The 22,363-nt window shown below is 41.2% G+C and overlaps 1 protein-coding gene across 1 annotated transcript in view; it reads right to left on the bottom strand.

The window, feature by feature from the left end:
• Positions 1-22,246, bottom strand: part of LOC140726228 (acyl-protein thioesterase 1-like) — a 38,260-nt gene extending 16,014 nt beyond the window's left edge. The window contains exons 1-5 of the mRNA XM_073042320.1: positions 22,028-22,246; positions 11,610-11,641; positions 10,137-10,202; positions 8,024-8,071; positions 2,810-2,880 (exon numbers count right to left, since the gene is read on the bottom strand). Of these exons, the coding sequence (XP_072898421.1) occupies positions 2,810-2,880; positions 8,024-8,071; positions 10,137-10,202; positions 11,610-11,641; positions 22,028-22,090 (280 nt within the window). The 5' untranslated portion in view covers positions 22,091-22,246. The remainder of the gene's footprint in view (positions 1-2,809; positions 2,881-8,023; positions 8,072-10,136; positions 10,203-11,609; positions 11,642-22,027) is intronic.
• Positions 22,247-22,363: the final 117 nt, after the last annotated feature.

The following is a 22,363-nucleotide window of genomic DNA, read 5'->3' as shown; positions in this document are numbered from 1 at the left end:
GACAGCAAAGATGCATGTATTGAGATACTCGTTATGCTCAGCATTCAATACCATTATCAAAACTAATCAATAAGCTTTAAGATCAACATCCCTAAAAACTAATCAATAATTTTTAAGACCTTGGCCTCAATACCTCCATATGCAATTGCATCCTCAATGTCCTCACTTGCAGACACCAGTTTGGATTGATCACGACATAGGAGCAGAATTAGGCCTTTTGACGCATCAAGTCTGCTCCACCATTCAATCATGGCTGATCCTTCCCCCCTCCCCGTAATCTTTGATGCTGTGTCCAATCAAGAACCTATCGAGCTCTGCCTTAAATATACCCAATGACCTGGCCAGCACAGCTGCCTATTGTAACAATTCCACAAATTCACTAACCTCTAGCTAAGAAATTTCCCTGCATCTCTGTTTTAAATGAATGCCCTTCTATCTTGAGGCTGTGCCCTCCTGTCCTAGACTCCACCACCACAGGAACCATCCTTTGCATATCTACTCTGCCCAGGCCTTTCAACATTCGAAAGGTTTCAATGAAATCTCCCCTCATCATTCTATGTTTCAGCAAGTACAGACCCAGAGCTATCAAACGTTCTTGTTATCCTCGCCTTTTATTCTGACAGGAATATACTAACTTTGCACTCTCGAAATTTGACTTTTGAAGCCTCCAAGTACACTTTTGCCAGAAGACAACCTGTCCCAATCCACACTTTGCAGATCCTTTCTGGTACCATCAAAATTGGCCTTTCTCCAACTTAGAATCTTAAGCCAAGACCAGACATAATTATCATGAAACTAATGACATTATTATCACTAGATACAAAGTATTCCCCTACAGAAACTAGTGCCACCTGCCCAGATTCATTCCGTAATAGGAGATCTTGTATCACACTCTCCCTAGTTGGGACCTCTATGGATTTAGGAAACTTTCCTAAACACATTTGACAAACACTAGCCCATTCAACCCTTTTACAGCAGCGGGAATTGAACCCAGGGTGCTATACTGTAAAGCGATGTGCTCATCACTATGCTACCGTGCCACTGTTTCTTGCAAAAGTCTGTGATCTCTCCACAAATTTGCTCCTTTAAATACCGTGAACTGTTGGATGGTCTATAATATAATCCTATTAACGTGGCCATCCCTTTCTTATTCCTCAGCTCCACCCATATAGCCTCAGTAGACAAGCTCTCCAGTCAGTTCTGTCTGAGCATGTCTGTGATATTTTCCCTGACTAGTAATGCCACACCTCCCACCTTAATCCCTCCTGCTCGATCATGTCTAAAACAATGGAACCCTGGAACATTGAGCTGCCACTCCAAACCCTCCTGCAACAAATCTCACTAATGGCTACAATGTTGTAGTTCTACTTGCTGGTCGGCGCCCTAAACTCACCTGCCTTTACTATAATACTACTTGCATTGAAATATACGCAGCTCAGAACACTAGTTTCACTACGCTCAAGCTTTTGATTCCTGACTTTGCGTGTGGGCTGAACAATATTCTTCTCCACAACCGTCCCACTATCTTTTCTGGTGCTCTAACTTCCATCCATTTACAGCTCTAGTTTAAATCCCCTCTGTGCAGCACACCTTTCTGGTAAGTTATTAGTACTCCTCCAGTTCAGATGCAAACCATCCCTTCTGTAAGGGTCTCACCTTCCCTAGAATAAAGCCCATTATCCAAAAATCTGAAACCCTCTCTCCCATACCATCTCCTTAGCCACATGTTAAACTCTATGATCTTATTTTTGGCCTCATTAGCATGTGGCACAGATAGCAATCCCGCGATCACAACCCTGAAGGTCCTGTCCTTTAACTTAGCACCCAACTCCTGAAACTCACACCGTAGGACATGGTCCATGACCGCTGGCTGTTCATCCTCCCACTTAAGAATGCGGTGAACTCGATTCTGAGAAGTTCCTGACCCTGGCACCACGGAGGCAACATACGATACGGGTATCTCGTTCTCGTTCACAGAACCTCCTATCTGTTCCCAAACCAATAAATCCCCTATCACTCCAGGTCACCTCTTCTCCATCGTTCTCTGATGAACCACAAAGCCAGACTCAGTCAGAGACATGACCACTGTGCCTTTCCTCTACTCAGTCATCCCCGCCCAACAGTATCCAAAGCAGTATGCCTGTTGTCGAGGGAAACGGCCACAGAGATAGTCTGCACTGGCTGTCTATCCCCTCTTCCGCTCCAGTAGTCAGACAGTTACCTGTGTCCTGCACCTTGGATTTAACTACTTCCCTGAATGTCCTGTCGATCAACCTGTCAGCCTCTCGAATGATCTGGAGTTCATCAAGTTCTAGCTTCAATTCCTCAACACAGTCTGAAAGAAGCTGCAGCTGGATGCATGTGCAGTCACCAGGGACAAAGAGAGCTCTGTCTTTCCACATCCCACAAGAGGAGCATTCTACTATCTTATGAAAGAAAGAACGAAAGAAAGAACGAAAGAAAGAAAGAAAAAATGAATGAAAATGCCTCTCTTCTCCTAAGCGTCTATGAGCCAAGGCCTGAACTCCACACTCTAGCAATAGCCTGCTCCCCTTAACTTCTTTTTAATGGGCCTTGCCAACTACCTAATTATGCACTATTCTTGGGAACTGTGGTGCACAGAATGACCCAACTGCCCCTGCTGGCTTCTTTTAAACTGCCTCCCCTGCTGCGCAATCCAGTATTTCCTCGGGAGCTGCGGCAAACAGAATAGATGACGCAAAACTTTCAAAGCAACACTATTCTAAACAAAAGCTGCCTAATTAAGGCAAGAGTTATAGCCAAAGTTAATTAGGTTTTCTTATCTCACCACTTTCTGCGGCATTCTTGATGCCCCCCTCATCTTCAAGGGAATCCACAGTAAGTCCAAAGATATCAAACCTAAGGAAGAAAACATTTTTAAACAAATTACATACACTTCTTGAGTTTTATTAAGTATTCAGTTTGGTTTAGACATGCTGCTCAGAATTTAAAGGATTCACAAGAAAACATTTTGATTTGCTCCCTGGGAAGTTGTTGGAACCGATTGTTAGGAATGAAATTATGGAGTACCTGGAGGCACATGACAAGATAGGCCAAAGCCAGCATAGTTTCCTGAAAGGAAAATCCTGTCTGACTAACCTACTGCAACTTTTTGAGGAAATTACAAGCAGGGTAGACAAAGGAGAAGCAGTAAATGTGGTGTACTTGGATTTCCAGAAGGTCTTTGACAAGGTGCCGCACATGAGGTTGCTTAGCAAGATAAGAGCCCCTGGAATTACAGAGAAGTTACTAGCATGGGTGGAGTATTGGCTGATCGGCAGAAAAGAGAGTGGGAATAAAGGGATCCTATTCTGGCTGGCTGCTGGTTACCAGTGGAGTTCCACAGGGGTCAGTGTTGGGACCACTGCTTTTGACAATATATGTCAATTATTTGGACTATGGGATTAATTGATTTGTAGCTAAATTTGCCAATGATACAAAGATAGGTGAAGGAGCGGGTAGTGTTGAGGAAACAGAGAGACTTAAATAGTTCAGGAGAATGGGCAAAGAAGTGGCAAATGAAACACAAAGTTGGAAAATGTATGTTCATGCACTTTGGTGGAAGAAATAAATGGGCAGACTATTATTTAGATGGGGAGAGAATTCAAAATGCAGAGATGTAAAGGGACTTGGGACTCACTGTGCATGATACCCTAAAGGTTAACCTCCAGGTTGAGTCGGTGGTGAAGAAGGCATATAAAATGTTGGCATTCATTTCTAGAGGTATAGAATATAAGAGCAGCGATGTGATGTTGAGGGTCTATAAGGCACTCGTGAGATCACACTTAAAAGTATTGTGTGCAGTTTTGGGTTCCTTATTTTAGAAAGGATATACTGATATTGGAGAGGGTTCAGAGAAGATTCATGAGAATGATTCCAGAAGTGAAAGGGTTACAGTATGAGGAATGTCTGGCAGCTCTTGGGCTGTATTCCCTGGAGTTCAGGAGAATGAGGGGTGATCTCATAGAAACATTCCAAATGTTAAAAGGCCTGAACAGATTAGAAATGGAAAAGTTATTTCCCATGGTAGGGGAGTCTAGGACAAGAGGGCACTATTTCAGGATTGATGGACGTCCATTTAGAACAGAAATGCGGAGAAATTACTTTAGTCAGAGGGTGGTAAATCTGTGGAATTTGTTGTCACGAGCTGCTATGGAGGCCAAGTTATTGGGTGTATTTAAGGCAGAGATAGATAGGCTTTTGATTAGCCAGAGCAAAAAAGGGTATGGGGAGAAGGCATGGGAATGGGGATGACTGGAAGAATTGGATCAGCCCATGTTTGAATGGTGGAGCAGATCCAATGGGCCAAATGGCCTACTTCTGCTCCTATATCTCACGAAAGCTTATATTTCCTATAGTGTTCATGGTGATCACAGCTTGAAGCCATTTGCTGCCTTTTTATGTCTTCTCTGAAGGCCTTATTATGTTTTAATGCAGTTGCTTTATCACTCGTGTTAAGACTTTATTCTTGTGTACTTTTATCTTGATATTTATTTTCAAATGTTTCTATATTTCCACATGGTATCTCCATGAATACTTTCTCCTCACAAGGCTTATGGGGTTTGCCTATTCTTTAGATTTTGTTTGACTAACCTTATTCTTTAAAATATTCAAATTTAGTGCTACATGGCATTGTACTAAACCATATTTATTAAACTTTACCTTACTATTTGATTCCTAACATTAAGTAATATTGATTCCTAAAGCATATTGAATGTGCTATTCTAAAGACTTATCCTTCAAGATGAATATAATGATTAATGCACTTCTGTACCCAAGGTGTCAATGCCCTTTAGCTTCGAAGTGCCCACAAATGTTAGGTGAAGGATAAATCTTGTTTATTAGCTTAATTGCAAACAGGTGTTTAATGAATAGCTGCGTTATCTACATTAACAATTTTCACTGTGGTAATTTTATGCTTAAACGGTAAGTATTTCCAGAGCAACAATAAGGTGATGCATTTTGGAAAATCAAACCAACACGAGAATCACCACGAGCAGTTAAGTGCAATGAATAAAATATACTATAAATTACAACTCTTATTGCTCAAATCAGTCCATTGATGATGCTATATTACCTCTGCATTCCACTTCGTCCTGTCCCACCTGGAAAATGGTGCCTCATACGTCAGGGTGCTATTTATTGACTTCAGCTCAACGTTTAATATGATCATCCCTTAGAAGGTGGTGGGATAAACTGTCCTCATTGTGTCTCAACACCTCTCTCTGTAAGTGGATCTTGGACTTCTTGACAGAAACACCACAGTCAGTCTGTGTTGACAGCAACGTCTCTAGCTCCATCACGCTGCTGGTGCACGACTATACTGCTAGATCCAGTTCAAACCAAATCATCAAGTTCCCTGATGACACAACAGTGGTTGGCTGCATAAACAACAATGGCGAGAGAGTGTACAGAGAGGAGATAGAGTCGTTGATAGAATGGTGCAGGTACAAGTACAACTTGAGTCTCAATGTGGAGAAGACTAAAGAGATTATTGTGGACTTTAGGAAGGGGTTGGCTGACCACGCATCACTGCTGTGTTTTCTTGCTAAAAGAATGGGTATTGAGGAACCAGGTGAGATTGTCCATTATGTGCACTCCCAGAAACTTGGTGCTCATAACTTTCTCCATGGAGGAGCCATTTATATGCAGTCTCCATTTCTTGGGGAGATTGATGCGAGCGAGGCTCACCTACCCTCATTCTAACTAATTTTTACAGGAACACCATTAAGACCAGTTGCATCACATCTGGTATTGGAATGCAAGGCACCTGACTGCAAGACCCAACAATGGATTATGAGGACGGCTGAGACGATCATCAGGGTCCCTCTTCCACCTATCTGAGAAACCCTCTCTCACCACCCACCTGCTGCTCTCCAACTCTTTGACCGTGTGCTTATCCAGACCCGCGACTCTCTTTACTTCATCCTTCCCCCTCCAGGTTTCACCTATCACCTTATGTTTCTCTTTCTCCTCCCCCCACCTTTTAAACCTATTCCTCAGCTTTTTTTCTCCAGTTCTGCCGAAGGGTTTTGGCTCAAAACATTGACTGTACTCTTTTCCTAGATGCTGCCTGGCCTGCTGTGTTCCTCCAGCATTTTGTGAGTGTTGCTCGGATTTTCAGCACTTGCAGATTTTCTTTAGTTTGTTATTGGCTTTTCTAGTTGCCTTTTGTTGGTTTTTAAAAGCTTCCCAATTTTTTTCTGTATTATATGCCCTCTCCTTTCCTTTAATGCTATCTTTGACTTCCCTTGTCAGACATCCTCCCTTTGTAATGCGTTGCACATATACTGCACCTTCTGAACTTTCTCCAGAAACAGCACTGCTGTTCTGTCATCATCCTTGCTAGTGTTCCCTTCCAATCAACTTCAGCCAGCAGCTCTCTCATGCCTCTGTAAGTCCCATTATTCCACCATTTCTGTATCTTCTCTCTTTCAAACTGCAGGGTGAATTCTATCATATTATGATCACTGTCTCCCAAGGATTCCTTTACCTTAAGCTCCCTAATCAAATTGATTAACCAACACCCAATCCAGAATTATCTTTCCCCAAGTGAACTCAACCACAAGCTGCTCTAAAAAGCCATCTCAGAGGCGTACTACAAACTCTTTTGCTGACTCTCTTGGTGTCAGCAACAACCTGATTTCCCCAACCTAGCTGCATACTGAAATCCCCCATAACATTGGACTTTATACGTGCCTTTTCTATCTCCCATTGTAATTATTTTCCCACATTCTGTCTATTGTTCAGAGGCCTATATACAAGTCCAATCAGGGTCTTTTTACCGTTGCAATTTCTTAACCCTACCCACAAGGATTCTACATCTTCTGATCTTACGTCACCTCTTTCTAAGGATTTGACTTCTCTTTTCTAAAAAAGAACAGAGCCACTCCACTCCCTTTGCCTACCTGCTTGTCCTTTCAATTGAATGTGTATCCTTGGATGTTAAGCTCCCAAGTAGGATGTTTCAGCCACGACCCAGGGACGTCCACAACATTGCACCTGCCAATCTCCAAGATCATCTTCCTTATTCCATATATTGTGTGCACTTATTTATTGAGATAGGGCCAGAAGGGCCTATTCCAAACTTCAAATCATGCTGCCCAGCAATCCCCCAATTTAATCCCAGCCTAATCTCAGGACAATTTACAATGACCAATTAACCTATCAATTGGCACACCTTTGGACTGTGGGAGGAAACAGGATCACCTGGAGGAAACCCACGGAGTCACGGGGAGATTGCACAAACTCCTTACAGGCAGCTGTGGGAATTGAACCAGGGTCACTGGTACTGTAAAGATTTGTGCTAACCACTACGCTACTGTGCCGCCCTAAATAACACTTTTAGTCCTGTATTCAACACCCTTTTCGATTTTTCTCCCATGTTACACTGCAACCCATCCTAATGACTGCAATTTTCTCTGTCACCTGTTTGTCCTTCTTCAGTCTCAACTACACACTGCATTTACTTATATACCAACTGCCCCACCCTCAGCCTATCATTCTGTTTTGCATCTTCCTGCCAAATTACTTCATACCCTCCCCAAAAGCTCTAGTAAACTGTCCACGAGCATAGTGCTCCCCTTTGGGTTCAGGTGTAACCCGTCCTTCTTGTACAGGTCATACCTTCCCCAGAAGAGATCCCAATGATCCAGAAATCTGAAACCCTGCCCCCTGCACCAATTCCTCAACCATACATTCATCTGCCATGTAATCCTACTTTTATGCTCAGGCATATACCATTACAATGTTTACAAGATGTTTGGATAGGTATTTAGATAGGAAATGAGTATGGGAATAGAGGCTTAAATGCAGGCAAGTGAAATTAGCATCTTGGCAGCCATGGTCAGGATAGACTGTTGTAGGCCCATTTCTTGTTGGACATTTCTATAATTGTTTGTTTAGCATTACTAATGCCAAAAATTTTGTTCATAGTTCTCTATGCTTCCCGATGTTATGCATCACCATACTGGCTTGAATAATGTTCATTACAATCACTTACCAGGATGGCATCTGCATATGGAAGTTCATTGTGACAGGAGCCTTTGGCCTACAAAAAAAATACACAAATCACATGTTAAATATCAAAAAAAACTACATCATAGTTTCTCCATTAAAACAAATGAGAAATGTTAAAACTTCTCTGCATCGATTTGTACTGTAAACGATAATACTAAAGTTCCATAGTACATTTGAAGCAGTTCAAAATGCACAACAACTTCCAGTTTTCAACCGGTAAAACAAATTCAAAATCATCACTTCTGCTTTTATTATAGGAAACGTTGTCTCATTCGACTGTATCCATGTATGGTTTGAATGGTAATTAAACTTAATTTGATTTGATTATGGTTGTAAAAAGGGTGAATCCCAGAGAGAACTTACAATAAATATAACATACATATATATATATAGAATAAATATAACACCTGCAACAAGTTTGCTCAAATCCATAAATGCATGGTATAATGGTGAATTATAAAACTTAAGATGTGTGGATTTATTTGAATAGAACCTGAGATTGTTATGAAGAAAAACAAATTCCTGTTTAAGAAAATTTCCTGTTATAGAACATGGACTGGCACATCAATAACTTATGGCCTATCAATAACTGCTCAGGAAAATAACGATGAGGGTCATTGTTAACTGCTATGTTCTGTCAATGCATTCCAACATTTAAAGTTCCCACCCAGAATTGTGAGCAATGAGGGGAGTATGCTGATGCAAGTATTCCCATGCACTTGTTGATCTTAGCCCTTCAAGACACTGAGGACTTGGATTTCAAAGGAATGGTGTGACAGGCTACTGAAATGCATGACAGCAGATGAGCAAGAGAAGATAACAGTCAACTACATTGGTATGTGATTGGAGTCACATACAGGCTAAGAACAGCATATTTCCTTCTCTTTGAATCAACTGCTCTTTTTTAACCAGCAATAGACAGAATAGATTCATAGATTAACCATTACTGTAAAGTATTATTTCAATTTCAGAACTTAATTAATCAACAGATTAAAATCGTAATAGTGGGGTTTAAAAGTATAGTTCTAGATAATTAGTCTACTGTATGTACCTCAAGTAATATACAGTAATGAACTGCTAAGTACCCCAACCCTAAATGGCTTAAATCTGCTTCTGGCAGGTTTGGAAATGGAAGGCTGATAAAGAGACTCTAGGACATAGGTTCCCAAGCCAAAAGTAAAAGCAGGTGGTACTTGGTGTTGCTGATGAGCAAGTTAGTAAACTTGGCATTGGGATCAAGGCTTGAGTGATTGCTAATTACTATAAGGCAAAATTAGAGCAAACACAAAACAAATCAAGGATTATATTAAATTTACCAATCAAGAAACCAAATCATAACGATGTTCCCACCTACATCACTAATGATTTTTAGCTTTTTGACCTGGAGGTCTTGTTTTTCAGCTTCCTACCCAACTCCCTATTTTCTTTCTTCAAGACCTCCATTGTTTTTATTAAATCTATGTTGTCAGTTTCAATATGTATTTTTAGAATACTGAGGCACCAGCAATAATTGCCTTGCCACTTACAATAAACAAACTACCAAAAGAAACAAAACATCATCCCACCCTACCCCCAGAATCCCAAAGGAGTTTTCATTCCTAGTCACTTCCTCTTGGGAAAACTAAGTTGAAGATTGTTTGGCTCCAAAGTAGATTTCAATTAGCAGGGATAGATATTGATTTGACTGCACTGGATGACAACTCAATGGGTATGAAACTCTTGCAACTTCCCAGGAATTTATATTAACATTAAATTCCATCTTTGCAAATGATCCCTGTACATCTCATGTGCGTCTCTCTGATCATCTTCATTAATAAACATATGTAAACATGCCTATCTGTATGTTATCAGAATGCTTCTATCTTCTCTACATAAATAGTTGCATTTTTTTTCCAATTTTCTTTCAAAATTTAGTTAAACTGCATGTTTTTTCAATTAGTAGGAAGTCAAATGAATTTGCTCAGGAAGCACATGCCATTGAAAACATATCTCATAATGTCCCAGAATTATATAGAATAAAAGCTATATTCTATTTTTCTGTCAATATTTAAATTAGTAAAATTGGTCCATATTAAATTTTCCATTCAAGTACTTACGCATTTGGGCAAATGTACTTGATGTGTGGCATCTTAATGTTTGATAATCCTTCAGCCCAACCATATCTGTAAAATGCAAATATGTAATAGAAAATAGTGCCATAAAAAAGTCTCATTAAACATGATCTTGACACATACAGCTGCCCCGGGAAGGTATATATGGAACAAGAAAATGGAGAACATGTAATGCCTTCTAAATCTGAAGTTCCATGTATTCTCATCTGAAGACTGAATAATTAAACTGTGTCTAACTTCTCAAGGGCAATAATCACAATATATATTACATTATTACTATAGTTTCACAACATGAGGATAAGTGTATCATGGTGTATAGTTCACGTGATGGTTTGTCCATACCACATTCACCATATCCACAGTACCACTTTTGTCCCATGTGGACGCATACTATGCCAACTTCTTAGGATGCAGACTAGCAACAAAATCCTGAAGCCTACTGAGCATGGGAGCAGGAACCGAACTAAACTTGCAGAGATTGTAAAAACATTTTATTTTCTTCCCACTCATATTTGAAAGAAAGTTATGTCTCCAGGAAGCATGTGCAGCAAGTAAAAGGATTATAATTTATTTTTAATGAGAACAGACCAATGCAGGAAATAGTAAACAGATTAGAAACATGAAGGGAAACAATTATCATTTCAGACTGTTGACCTTAATTTGAAAGAAGTTCCAAATATACTGCCTGACCTGCTGAGTACTCCTAACACGTTCAGCTTTGATCTCAGATTTCTAACATTTACATTTTAATAAGACATGTTTATACTATATATTTACATACTGCATGCAGCATTGGGCATATGAAGAAAGAATTCAAATAATATTTGGATTACAGCTGAGAATCCATTAACACACACAAATCAATATCCCAAAAATATCAGTTCCAAGGGAACCAATATTCCTGGCTGGGAGATTGGCTAGTGCTACTCAGGAAGGTTTAAACTAGTTTGGCAGGGGATTGGAACCAAAGCACCAGGTCAGAAGGTGAAGGGATGGAGAGGAAGGTAGATGTCAGGACCAATATAAACAGAAAAGAGCAACGTAATAGATACGATGGGATGGACGGTTTAAAATGGATAAAGGTGCTGAATTTAGAGCATGGATCAGGATATGTAACAATGATGTTGTGGCCATTAGAGAGAGGCAGGGATGGGTGCTTAATGCCCCAGGATTTCAATGTTTTAGAAAAGATAGAGAGGGAGGTAAAAGAGGTGGGGGAGTGGCACTACTAATTGGGGACAATATCACAGCTGCACTCAGAGGGGACATAATGGAGAGCTCATCCACTGAAATTGTGGGCAATGAAAACTGTACAGGAATAGTTATTTTTAACTGAAGAAAACAAAGTGAACTAAATTAAACATTTGCCTGTTGTTCTGACCAAATGAGAAACTTAACACATCTGACTAAAACATAGCAATATCCGTGTAGTGTAGAACTTCTTTTGAAATCTCTTACCCATTGTCTCCTAATCCATGTAGGAAGATAACCTGCAGATAAAAGAACACTCTGTAAAAATTTTCTCTAAAGTGATCTCACCTAGTTAAACACACAAATTGCATCTCTATTTACATCCCAAATAAAAATTTGCTCAAATTCTCTTTAAGTGAAAATTGAAACAGACCTTTTCCAAATGTTGAAGAAAATTAGGAGGGCATTTCTTTTTGTTACATGGTAGCATAATTGACAGTTGCATTTACCAAACCAAAATGAAACAAGATTAGGATTTGTACACTGTTACGTACCCCGTAACTGGGTCACTTACCAGCAAAGATAGAGAGGTCTGTTGAAGTCTGATGGTACTATTTTTAACAGTATTTATTGATAAAAATACACAAAAATAATATCAATGCAAACACACAGATAATATACGTCGTCAATACTAAATCTAAAAGCGCGGGTATAATAATAATCAATAAGAAATAGCTCTATCGTTGTCTAGGGGATAATGTATTGTCCGATGGAAATATAAAAGTCACTTTAGTTCAGCCAAGCTGTAGGCTGCAGCCTTTTTGGTTGGAGAGAAAGACGGAGGTTTAACTTGCCCATTTCTTTTATGATGTCAATCCTTCGAGAGTCGTTGGGGGACTGATTTCCCCTTCGAGGTTAGCTAAAGCCGTACTTCCGTGGCAAGACCCACCAATTCCGAGGCAAATGGAAAAGGACGCACGTGGGCTGGTTCCACTGGCTTTCGCTGTTACGCTGTTACAGGAGTTCTAGCATTTCTTCTGGTGCGTCTGAAGGGGCTGTTCCTCAGACCCTCTTTTATCCTGACTCACGGGGTGGGATGATGCAATCCCTCCACCAACCCCCCCCCCCCCCCCCTCGGTTCATTGCCTGGGGGCTTCGATGCATCGTACAGGATTCAATACACGTCCGTCTCCAAGAGACAATAGCCGTTATCAATGGTTCCGCCTTTCGGAGGCCAGGACACATTCCAAACTCTTTGTGGATTCTGCATGTCTTTCTCTCATTTCCTGGGTCTCCTGACTTGAATCAATAGCGATCCTGCCATTCTCAAAAAGTAGGGGGCCATGGGCGTAACAACACAGACTAGCCCACTAGACTAAAACTAAACTGAAATGGATATTTTGTTCTAATAGAATATAGACCACTTCCATATATAGCACAAAAGAACCTCAAATATCTCAGAAAAGTATTATTTTTGTACTTTGTACTGCCCATCAAATATTTACGTAGGCAATTGCAATTTTGTATATTCAGATGAAAACTTGATTAAAATTATGGTAACAAAACTTTTGCCAGTAAGTGCATCCATAAAGATCATTCTAATATGAAAGCTGATCCTGAGCTGTGGTCATATTAGAAGTTTACCAACTGGGTGTAACTAACAGTCATGCAAACAGTAAAGCAAACTTAGAAAGAGGTAAACATGAAGCTCTACTACAGAGGACAACAAGCACACAGAACACTGCTATCTTCTGGACCCTTTCGAATGCCAGCACATCTTTTCTTAGATAAGGGCTCAAAACTGCTCACAGTACTCCAAGTGCAGTCTGACCAATGCCTTAGAAAGCCTCAACATTACATCTTTGCTCTTATATTCTAGTCCTCTTGAAAAGAATGCTAATAATACATTTGCCTTCCTTACCACCAATGCAACCTGCAAGTTAACCTTTAGAGAATCCTGCACGAGGACACACTTTACACCACCAATTTGTGAATTTTCTCCCCATTTAGAAAATAGTCTGTGCCTTTATTCCTTCTACCAAAGAGCATGGTCATACACTTAGCTACACTATGTTCCATCTGCCACTTCTTTGCCCGTTCTTCCGATCTGTCTAAGCCCTTCTCCAGACTCTCTGCCTCCACACTACCTGCCCCTCCACCTATCTTAGTATCGTCTGTAAACATGACCATAAATCCAAAAATCCCATCATCCAAATCAATGACATATACTGTGAAAAGAAGCAGTTCCAACCCTTGCAGAGTACCGCTAGTCATGGGCACCAACCAGAATAGACCTCCTTTATTCCCACTCTTTGCCTCCTGCCAGTCAGCCAATCTTCCATACATATTAGTTTCTTTCCTGTAATACCATGGACTCTTATCTTATTAAGCAGCCTTGTGTTTGTACCTTGTCAAAGGCTTTCTGAAAATGCAAGTAAACTACATACACTCACTGTCCATCCTGCCTGTTTCCTCAAAGAATTCCAACCAATTTATCAGGAAGATTTCCCCTTAAGGAGACCACACTGACTTTAGCTTACTTTATCAGGTGCCCCCAGGTACCCCAAAACCTTATCCTTCATATGGAGCCCACAATCAATCCAACCACTGAAGTCAGGCTAATTGGCCTATAATTTCCTTTCTTCCTCCTCCCTCCCATCTTAAAGAGTGGAGTGACATGTACAATTTTCCAGTCCGTCTGAACCACTCTATACTAATACAATCCCTTCAGCTACCTTTCAGAACAGGAGGCAGTTTGAATTGAATTAACTTTATTACTTACATCCTTCATATACACGAGGAGCAAAAATCTTTACGGCACATCTCGGTCTAAATGTGCAACGTGCAACTTACTGTAATTATAATAAATAGTATGTACAACAGGACAGCCAATATAACATAGAAATACAGTTGCATCAGCATTAATTAATCAGTCTAATGACCTGGTGGAAGAATCTGTCCACCTGTTGGAGCCTGTTGGTCCTGGCTTTTATGCTGCGGTACCTTTTCCCAGATGGTAGCAGCTTGAACAGTTTGTGGTTGGGGGCAACTTGGATCGCCAATGATCCTTTGGGCCCTTTCTACACACCTGTCTTTGTAAATGTCCTAAATAGTGGGAAGTTCACATCCACAGATGCACTAGGCTATCCGCACCACTCTCTGCAGAGTCCTGCGATTGAGGGAAGTACAGTTCCCATACCAGGTAGTATTACAGCCAGTTAGGATGCTCTCAATTGTGCCCCTACAGAAAGTTCTTAGGATTTGGGGGCCCATACCAAATTTCTTCAACCACCTGAGGTGAAAGAGGCACCCCTTTTCACCACACACAGTTGGTATATACAGACCACGTGAGATCCTTGGTGATGTTTATGCCGAGGAATTAAAGCTGTTCCCCCTCTCAACCCCAGATCCATTGACATTGATAGGGCTTAGCCTGTTTCCATTCCTCCTGTAGTCCACAACCAGCTCCTTTGTTTTTGCAACAGTGAGGGAGAGATTGTTTTGTTGACACCAGTGTCAGGGTGATGACTTCTTCTCTGTAGGCTGCCCCATTATAAAATTAGGCAAATCCGTGTAGTGTCGTCAGCAAATTTAATTAGCAGATTGGAGCTGTGGATGGTGACACAATCATGGGTATACAGAGAGTACAAGAGGGGGCTTAGTACACAGTCCTAACAGGCACCTGTGTTGAGGGTCAAAGGTGAGGGATCCCACTCTTATCACCTGCCAGCGATCTGACAGGAAGTCCAGGATCCAGATACACAAGGCAGGGTGAAGGCTGAGGTCTCTGAGCTTCTTATCGAGCCTGGAGGGAACTATGGTGTTGAATGCTGAACTGTAGTCCAAGAACAGCATTCTCATATAAGCATCCCTCTTCTCCAGATGTGTAAGGATGGTGTTTAGAGCAGTGGCCACTGCATCATCTGTCAATCGGTTGTATTGGTAGGCGAATTGTAGGGGGGTCCAATGTGGGAGATAGCATGCTGCAGATGTAGTCCTTGCCCAGTCTCTCAAAGCATCTGCTTATTATTGAGGTGAATGCAGCAGGACGTTAGTCATTCAGACACGTTACCTTGGTCTTTGTCTGTAGAACTAGAGCGCTATATGGATGAGTGTCTGCAGTGAACAGTGAAGCACAGTACAGGTTCCCTACAGGCTAGGACTTAATTCTGCAAATGGAGTTGGTGATCTGGTCAGGATTAATAAAATGTTCAATGCTGAGAAGTACAAGCAGATTCTCATCCATCATGCAATACTTCACGGAAGTCTCTGATTGGTCCCAAGTTCATTCTGCAGCAGGACAATGACCCTGAAAACATTACCGAGGGCATACAGAACTACCTTAAGTGAAAAGAAGAACAAGGATTCTATAATAGATGGTATGGCCTCCACAGAGCCCTGATCTCAACATCATTGAGGCTGTCTGGGATTATCTGGAGAGACAGAAGCAAGCGAGACAGACAAAATCTGTTGAGAAAACTGGCAAGTTCTCCAAGATGCTTGGAACAACTTTACCAGCTGATTTTCTTATAAAACGGATGCAGTTTTAAGGGCAAAAGGTGGTCACAAGTATTGATTTGATTTAGATTTTTTTTTAACTATTTACTGCTCTTTATAGCAATTTTTTTCATTTCATTATCTTTGAAAGCATCATCACTTTACACAATATTTTTACATACACCCAAGACTTTTGCACAATACTGTACTTCTTGTAGATGTAGTCAACAGACTATCAGGTGCCATAAATCCCACACTGAAGTGCAGATGAACTTATTCCTTCCTGTATCTTAATACATAAAACTCACAGGAGGAATATTCCACTGGCTGAACTATCATCCTGTCTACACTTGTTATACCTCTAACTTTTCAAGTTCTAGCCTGCACCTGTTGTGCCACAGTCTGACCACTCTAATCCTGGCCCATGCCCCACAACAACCACACCGCTAACAGTTTGCTTCTTTTCATTTGCTCCTGCCATGTTCCAAAGAGATTGTTATGAATGCAGCCTGCCAAAAAGTTCCAAAAGGCCCCGAGCTATTTTGAATTAAATACTTTTTGCACTCACTTTATAACCATTTTCTCTTCAAAAAGGACTATGTTTGGCTGATGGCATCAAGTTAACCCAGTGTCATCTTTTTAGATAATTTCTTTTAAAAAACTGGTATGTCAGACCTTTGACCCTTGGGATTAGAAAAGGTTACTCCAAAAGAGGTAAGTGGTTCTACATTCATCTCAGTGATCTCAGTTGGTATCATGTTTCCAGGTTTTAAGACCTTACTATAGCCAGAGTGAAAACTCAAACAAATGCTCAACAATAATCTCTACTCAACTGAGCAGTTTGCAATAGTGTCAATGAATGCAGAATTAATATGAGGCATGTTATCTGTGGCAATATTTCATGCCAGTTAAAATAAGAAAATAAATGAATTCAGTGAGGAAGTAGTCAGTCTAAAGCTTTTACAAGTTGACATATCGGAAACAAAAACAAATTCAGCCGGCCAGGCACCATCTGTGAAAGAGAAACAATCAATGTGTAAAGTTTGCAAACCTTTATCATTTCTGGCTTGGGAAATGTTCCACTGGATTGGAGAATAGCAAATGCTATTTAAGGGACAGAAAATCTGTTGGACTAGTTAGTTACAGAGAAATTGCTGAAAGCTGTCATTAAGGCCGGAGTAAGTATAAGCTGATCAGAATCAGTGCTGAATTTTAATGGGTAGGTTATGCCTGACTAATCCTGCTAAATTAGGAATTGTAATAAAAATAGAAAATGCTTGAAATAAGCAGTTCAAGATTCTTCTATAACATTCTCTCTGAGGCCTAATTCTTTGAAGAAATCAGTATTTGGAACCATAAAATAAATTAATGGGAGACAGCTTATCCTTTAATACCTACACCCAACAAGTTGAAACGCTTTGTCAGTGTTCAAAGCATCTAGTTCAAAGAATATTAATTAAATCACATAAGTTGACACCCAAAGTGTGTGTGTGTGACCTCCATCGGTCGTGGTCGACCATGGGTACTGTACCTCTGGTAGTCACTGGTTTGTCAAGCAGCATTGACTGTGGCTATTGAGACTGATCCTGGAACAGTAGGCTCTGCCACAGTTGCTGCGTTTGTAGGGCGTCAAGGAATTTTTGTCCACTGTGTTCTCCGTTTAGCTCTCCGCTCCTCAAATTGACTTAGGATCACTCTTTCACCTTGCTCTGGGTGTTAGAACCATAGAACATTACAGCACAGAAACAGGCCTTTTAGCCCTTCTTGGCTGTTCTGAACCATTTTTCTGCTTAGTCCCACTGACCTGTACCTGGACTATATCCCTCCATACCGTTCTCATCCATGTACTTGTCCAAGTTTTTCTTAAATGTTAAAAGTGAGTCCGCATTTAACACTTCATCTGGCAGCTCATTCCACACTCCCACCATTCTCTGTGTGAAGAAGCCCCCCCCAATGTTCCCTTTAAACTTTTCCCCCTTCACCCTTAACCCATGTCCTCTGGTCTTTTTCTCCCCTAGCCTCAGTGGAAAAAGCCTGCTTGCATTCACTCTATCTAGAGCCATCATAATTTCATATACCTCTATCAAATCTCCCCTCATTCTTCTACGCTCCAGGGAATAAAGTCCTAACCTATTCAACCTTTCTCTGTAACTCAGTTTCTCAAGTCCCAGCAACATCCTTGTAAACCTTCTCTGCACTCTTTCAACCTTATTAATATCCTTCCTGTAATTCGGTGACCAAAACTGCACACAATACTCCAAATTCGCCCTCACCAATGCCTTATACAACCTCACCATAACAGTCCAACTCTTACACTCAATACTGTGATTTATAAAGGCCAATATACCAAAAGCTCTCTTTACTACCCTATCTACCTGTGACGCAACTTTTAGGGAATTATGTATCTGTATTCCCAGATCCCTCTGTTCTACTGCACTCCTCAGTGCCCTACCATTTACCTTGTATGGTCTACCTTGGTTTGACCTTCCGAAGTGCAATACCTCACACTTGTCTATATTAAACTCCATCTGCTATTTTTCAGCCTATTTTTCCAGCTGGTCCAAATCCCTCTGCAAGCTTTGAAAACCTTCTTCACTGTCCACTACACCTCCAATCTTTGTATCATTAGCAAATTTGCTGATCCAATTTACCACATCATTGATATAGATATAGATGACCACGTCATTGATATAGGTGACAACTAACAATGGACCCAGCACAAATCCCTGTGGCACACCACTAGTCACAGGCCTCCACTCAGAGAAGCAATCCTCCGCTACCACTCTGACTTCTCTGTGTTGCTGAAGAGTACCTTGCCATTTGTTGTGGTCATCTGTTGTATCCTCCCAGCACTCTGTGTTGATTTTTAAGAATTTCATGTCACACTTGCAGAGTTCCTTGAAGCGAAGCTGGGGTCTACCAATGTTCCTTTTGCCTGTTGCTAGTTCTCCATAGAGGAGGTCCTTTGGCAGTCTACCATCCTTCATCCGACGGACGTGGCCCAGCCAGCACAGTCTGCGTTGTCTTAAAAGCATGAGCATTGTGGGAAGTTCAGCGCAGGAGAGGACCTCAGAGTTTGGGACTTTGTCTCTCCAGGTGATGCTGAGGATGTGGCGAAGGCTGCGCAGGTGAAAACTATTGAGTTTCCTCTCCTGCTTGGAGTAGATGGTCTAAGTCTTGCTACCATACAGGAGGGTGCTGATAATGCATACATTGTACATAGCTGTCTTGGTCTTTGTAGTGAGTTTTGGATTCTCCCAGACCTGCAAGGAGAGTCGAGCAAGGATCGATGTTGCTTTGCCGATACGTCTATTGATTTCAGCATCGAGGGAGAAAGTGTCGCTAATGGTCGACCTCAAGTATGTGAACTCATGGACCATTTCTAGATCGTAATTGTCAATGGTAATGGCTGATGTCTCTACTACGTTCTGGACAAGGACATTTGGTTTCTTTAGGTTGATGGTAAGCCTGAAGTCCTTGCATGCCTTAGAGAAGCGGTCCATTAGAGTTTGTAGTTACTGTTTGGCGTGCGAGGTTATAGCAGCATCATCGGCAAAGAGCACTAAGATCACGTACTAAGATCTTTTGCACCTTTGTTTTTGCTCTCAGGTGCGCAGGGTTGAACAGCTGCCCATCAGACCTGGTGTGCATGTAGAGGCCTTCTGTCGATGTCCCAAACGCGTGCTTCAGTAGCATAGAGAAGATGATGCCAAATAATGTTGGGGCCAAAACGCATCCTTGTTTAACTCCACTACGAATAGCGAAGGGTTCTGATGAGCTGCCATCATACTGAACAGTAGCCCTCAAAGTAAATTATGAATAATTGTGACCTTTGGTACAAGAAGGTGCCAGTGACCAAAACAACTAACGGCGATGTCCTGCAGACAGTTCATGAAACTGCTTTTTCTTTTAAATATACTTCTATTACTAATCTGTTTGCAATTGAAACACATAACTTACACTTTGATAACGTGTTTTTGGGCCAACTGAGCGACCTGGTGCTTTTGCTGTCTCTGGGGGTATTTGGCATGGTTGAGAACAGAGTATGTGGCCTAATGGTGGCACGGGAACCCATGATCAGCTCAACGAGGGGAAAGAACAGAAGGCAAGTAGGCGCTCTGCAGGAGCTCTTCGGTTTTCAACAAGGTTTGATCGGTGCAGTTTGTGGATCAGACTCATTTTTAGAGGACTCTGCAGTTCACGTTGTATGTGTTTCTGGTTACACTTTTCTTATTTGTTACTTTGACTGGGACTTCGACGTGGACCGGCTCTGCGGCCAACAAATGACACAGAGCCAAACTGAACTTAACTACACTGAAAATTCCTAGACTGTTTCAAGGACTCAAAGGTTTGTTAGTTAGTTCCATCATGGGCACTAGCCTCTGAAGTATCCAGGACATTTTCAAGAAGTGATGCTTAAAAAAGCCCCCGTCCATCATTAAGATCATTAAGGATCCCCGTCACTTAGGTCATGCCTTGTACTCACTGCTGCCATCAGGAAGGAGGCACAGGAGCCTGGAGGCACACAGTCAATGATTCAGGAAAAACTTATTCCCCTCTGCCATCTGATTTCTGAATGGACATTACACCCATGAACTATTTTTTTGTTTCTATTTTTGTATTCTATTTTTGTATTCGTTTAATTTAGCTATTAAACATACACACCCACACAGACTTACAGTAATTCACATTTTTTTCTACTGTGTATGGCACGCTACTGCTGTGCAAAGATAACAAATATCACTACACAGACCGGTGATTCTAAGCTTTGAAACTTCTTTCAAAGCGTCAGTTTCATCTACCAAGTAATGAAGAGCAGAAATGGACATGGTATTCTCAAAAACCAAATACTGTGACAAAGGTCATGCTGCCTATTTAAGTGGATAGACCATTGAAAGCAAGCAGTCAAGCAAACCTTTTATTCTGAGGTGTCACAACAGTACACACAAACCTTCATTGATTTATGAACTATCCTCCCTCCCCTAAACAAGACTTCAGCTCTAATCTTTATAAAGTATAAAATATTTGTGGTGATCTTGCCTGTTACATTAATACAAGTAATCAAAATGAAATACGCTTTGTCAAAAATAGGCCAGCTCCAACACTTCAATATTTGCACGGTGCCTTCCTTCAGTCTTTCATCAACCTAAATTCAGCACAATTCTATTCTTCTTCCTAATATGACAACATTAAACAAAATCTACACCTGACACTATTGGTAACTCGTTTTGCAGACAATCAAGGCATATCGTTAAAAATATTATCAATGAGCTTGCAGACAGCTCTTTACGTATTGTAGCAACTTCTCACCAATTCTATGAGTAACCTGAGAAACTCCTGCATTTGAAAAACCCAGTTAGACAGCTCTGATCTAAATAAATTAGACTGAGCACGACAGTCAATTTCAAACTGAAATATCAAGGTAAAGTACCAAGGATTTACACTAAAGCATCAACGCAAAGTATTTGGAATATGAAAACAAGAAAAACCTGAAATTCAGACTGAGGATGTGTAAAACATTAACCCAGAATGTAAGCAATCCTTTGAAGTGCATGTAACACACACAAAATGCTGGCGGAACGCAGCAGGCCAGGCAGCATCTATAGGAAGCAGTTGACGTTTCGGGCCGAGACGCCCGAAACGTCGACAGTGCTTCTTCCTATAGATGCTGCCTGGCCTGCTGCGTTCCACCAGCATTTTGTGTGTGTTGCTTGAATTTCCAGCATCTGCAGATTTCCTCGTGTTTGCGCTTTGAAGTGTATGTAAGGAATTACAAAGAAAATTTTAAAGAACTCCAAAACTTTACAAATCTTAAAAAAAAACGTATTAAGAGATGATTGTGGACTCTAACAGCAGGAACTGAATGAAAATAAAGTAAGTGTTGACTTGCAACACGAAAATTGTGTACAATTTTTACAACTCAGAGGAAATGAATTATAAAGCTATGTGCACCTTGCTGTCGTATTTCCCAGATTCCAACATTAACGACACTTTAATCAACTATCACAATGGGTCTCCTACAGGACATTACATAAATACAAGTTGCTTTCATTAGATAGCAAATATCCTACTGCCCTGCAATTTTATGCAAAACATTTCTCCATTACGGGAATGAACGGGATTCAGGGCAACATTAATCAATGAAACGGCGCCCGCCCTTTGTCCATCGCCGTCCAGGTGAGACTCACCGCAGCTGTTGCTTTCTTTACGGCGGGAACGATGATCGGCGATGACATATTGTTACCGCACATACACAACAAAAATAACAATCGTCCAGTTAACCACCAGGCCAATACCACGGTAGACTTCGGCTCGTCACCAATATCGCCGCAAAGCCCTGCTCTTGGACCGTTAAAGCGACAGTCCCACCCGCAGCACCACCACCACCCTACAACTCCCGGCGGAAGTTTTCCTCCCCCTCTCGTCGATTTGTTGTCTTGGCCAGCTGCCCCTCCACCTCACACGGTGATTGGCTTACAATGATGTCAATCACAAAGAAGGGGAAAAAAATCCCAGGCTCACTG

Source organism: Hemitrygon akajei, chromosome 1, assembly GCF_048418815.1.
Source record: "Hemitrygon akajei chromosome 1, sHemAka1.3, whole genome shotgun sequence".
In the NCBI taxonomy this organism is placed as follows: domain Eukaryota; kingdom Metazoa; phylum Chordata; class Chondrichthyes; order Myliobatiformes; family Dasyatidae; genus Hemitrygon; species Hemitrygon akajei.
The sequence above is the reverse complement of the archived record's forward strand: the minus strand, read 5'-3'. Positions and strand labels throughout refer to the sequence as shown.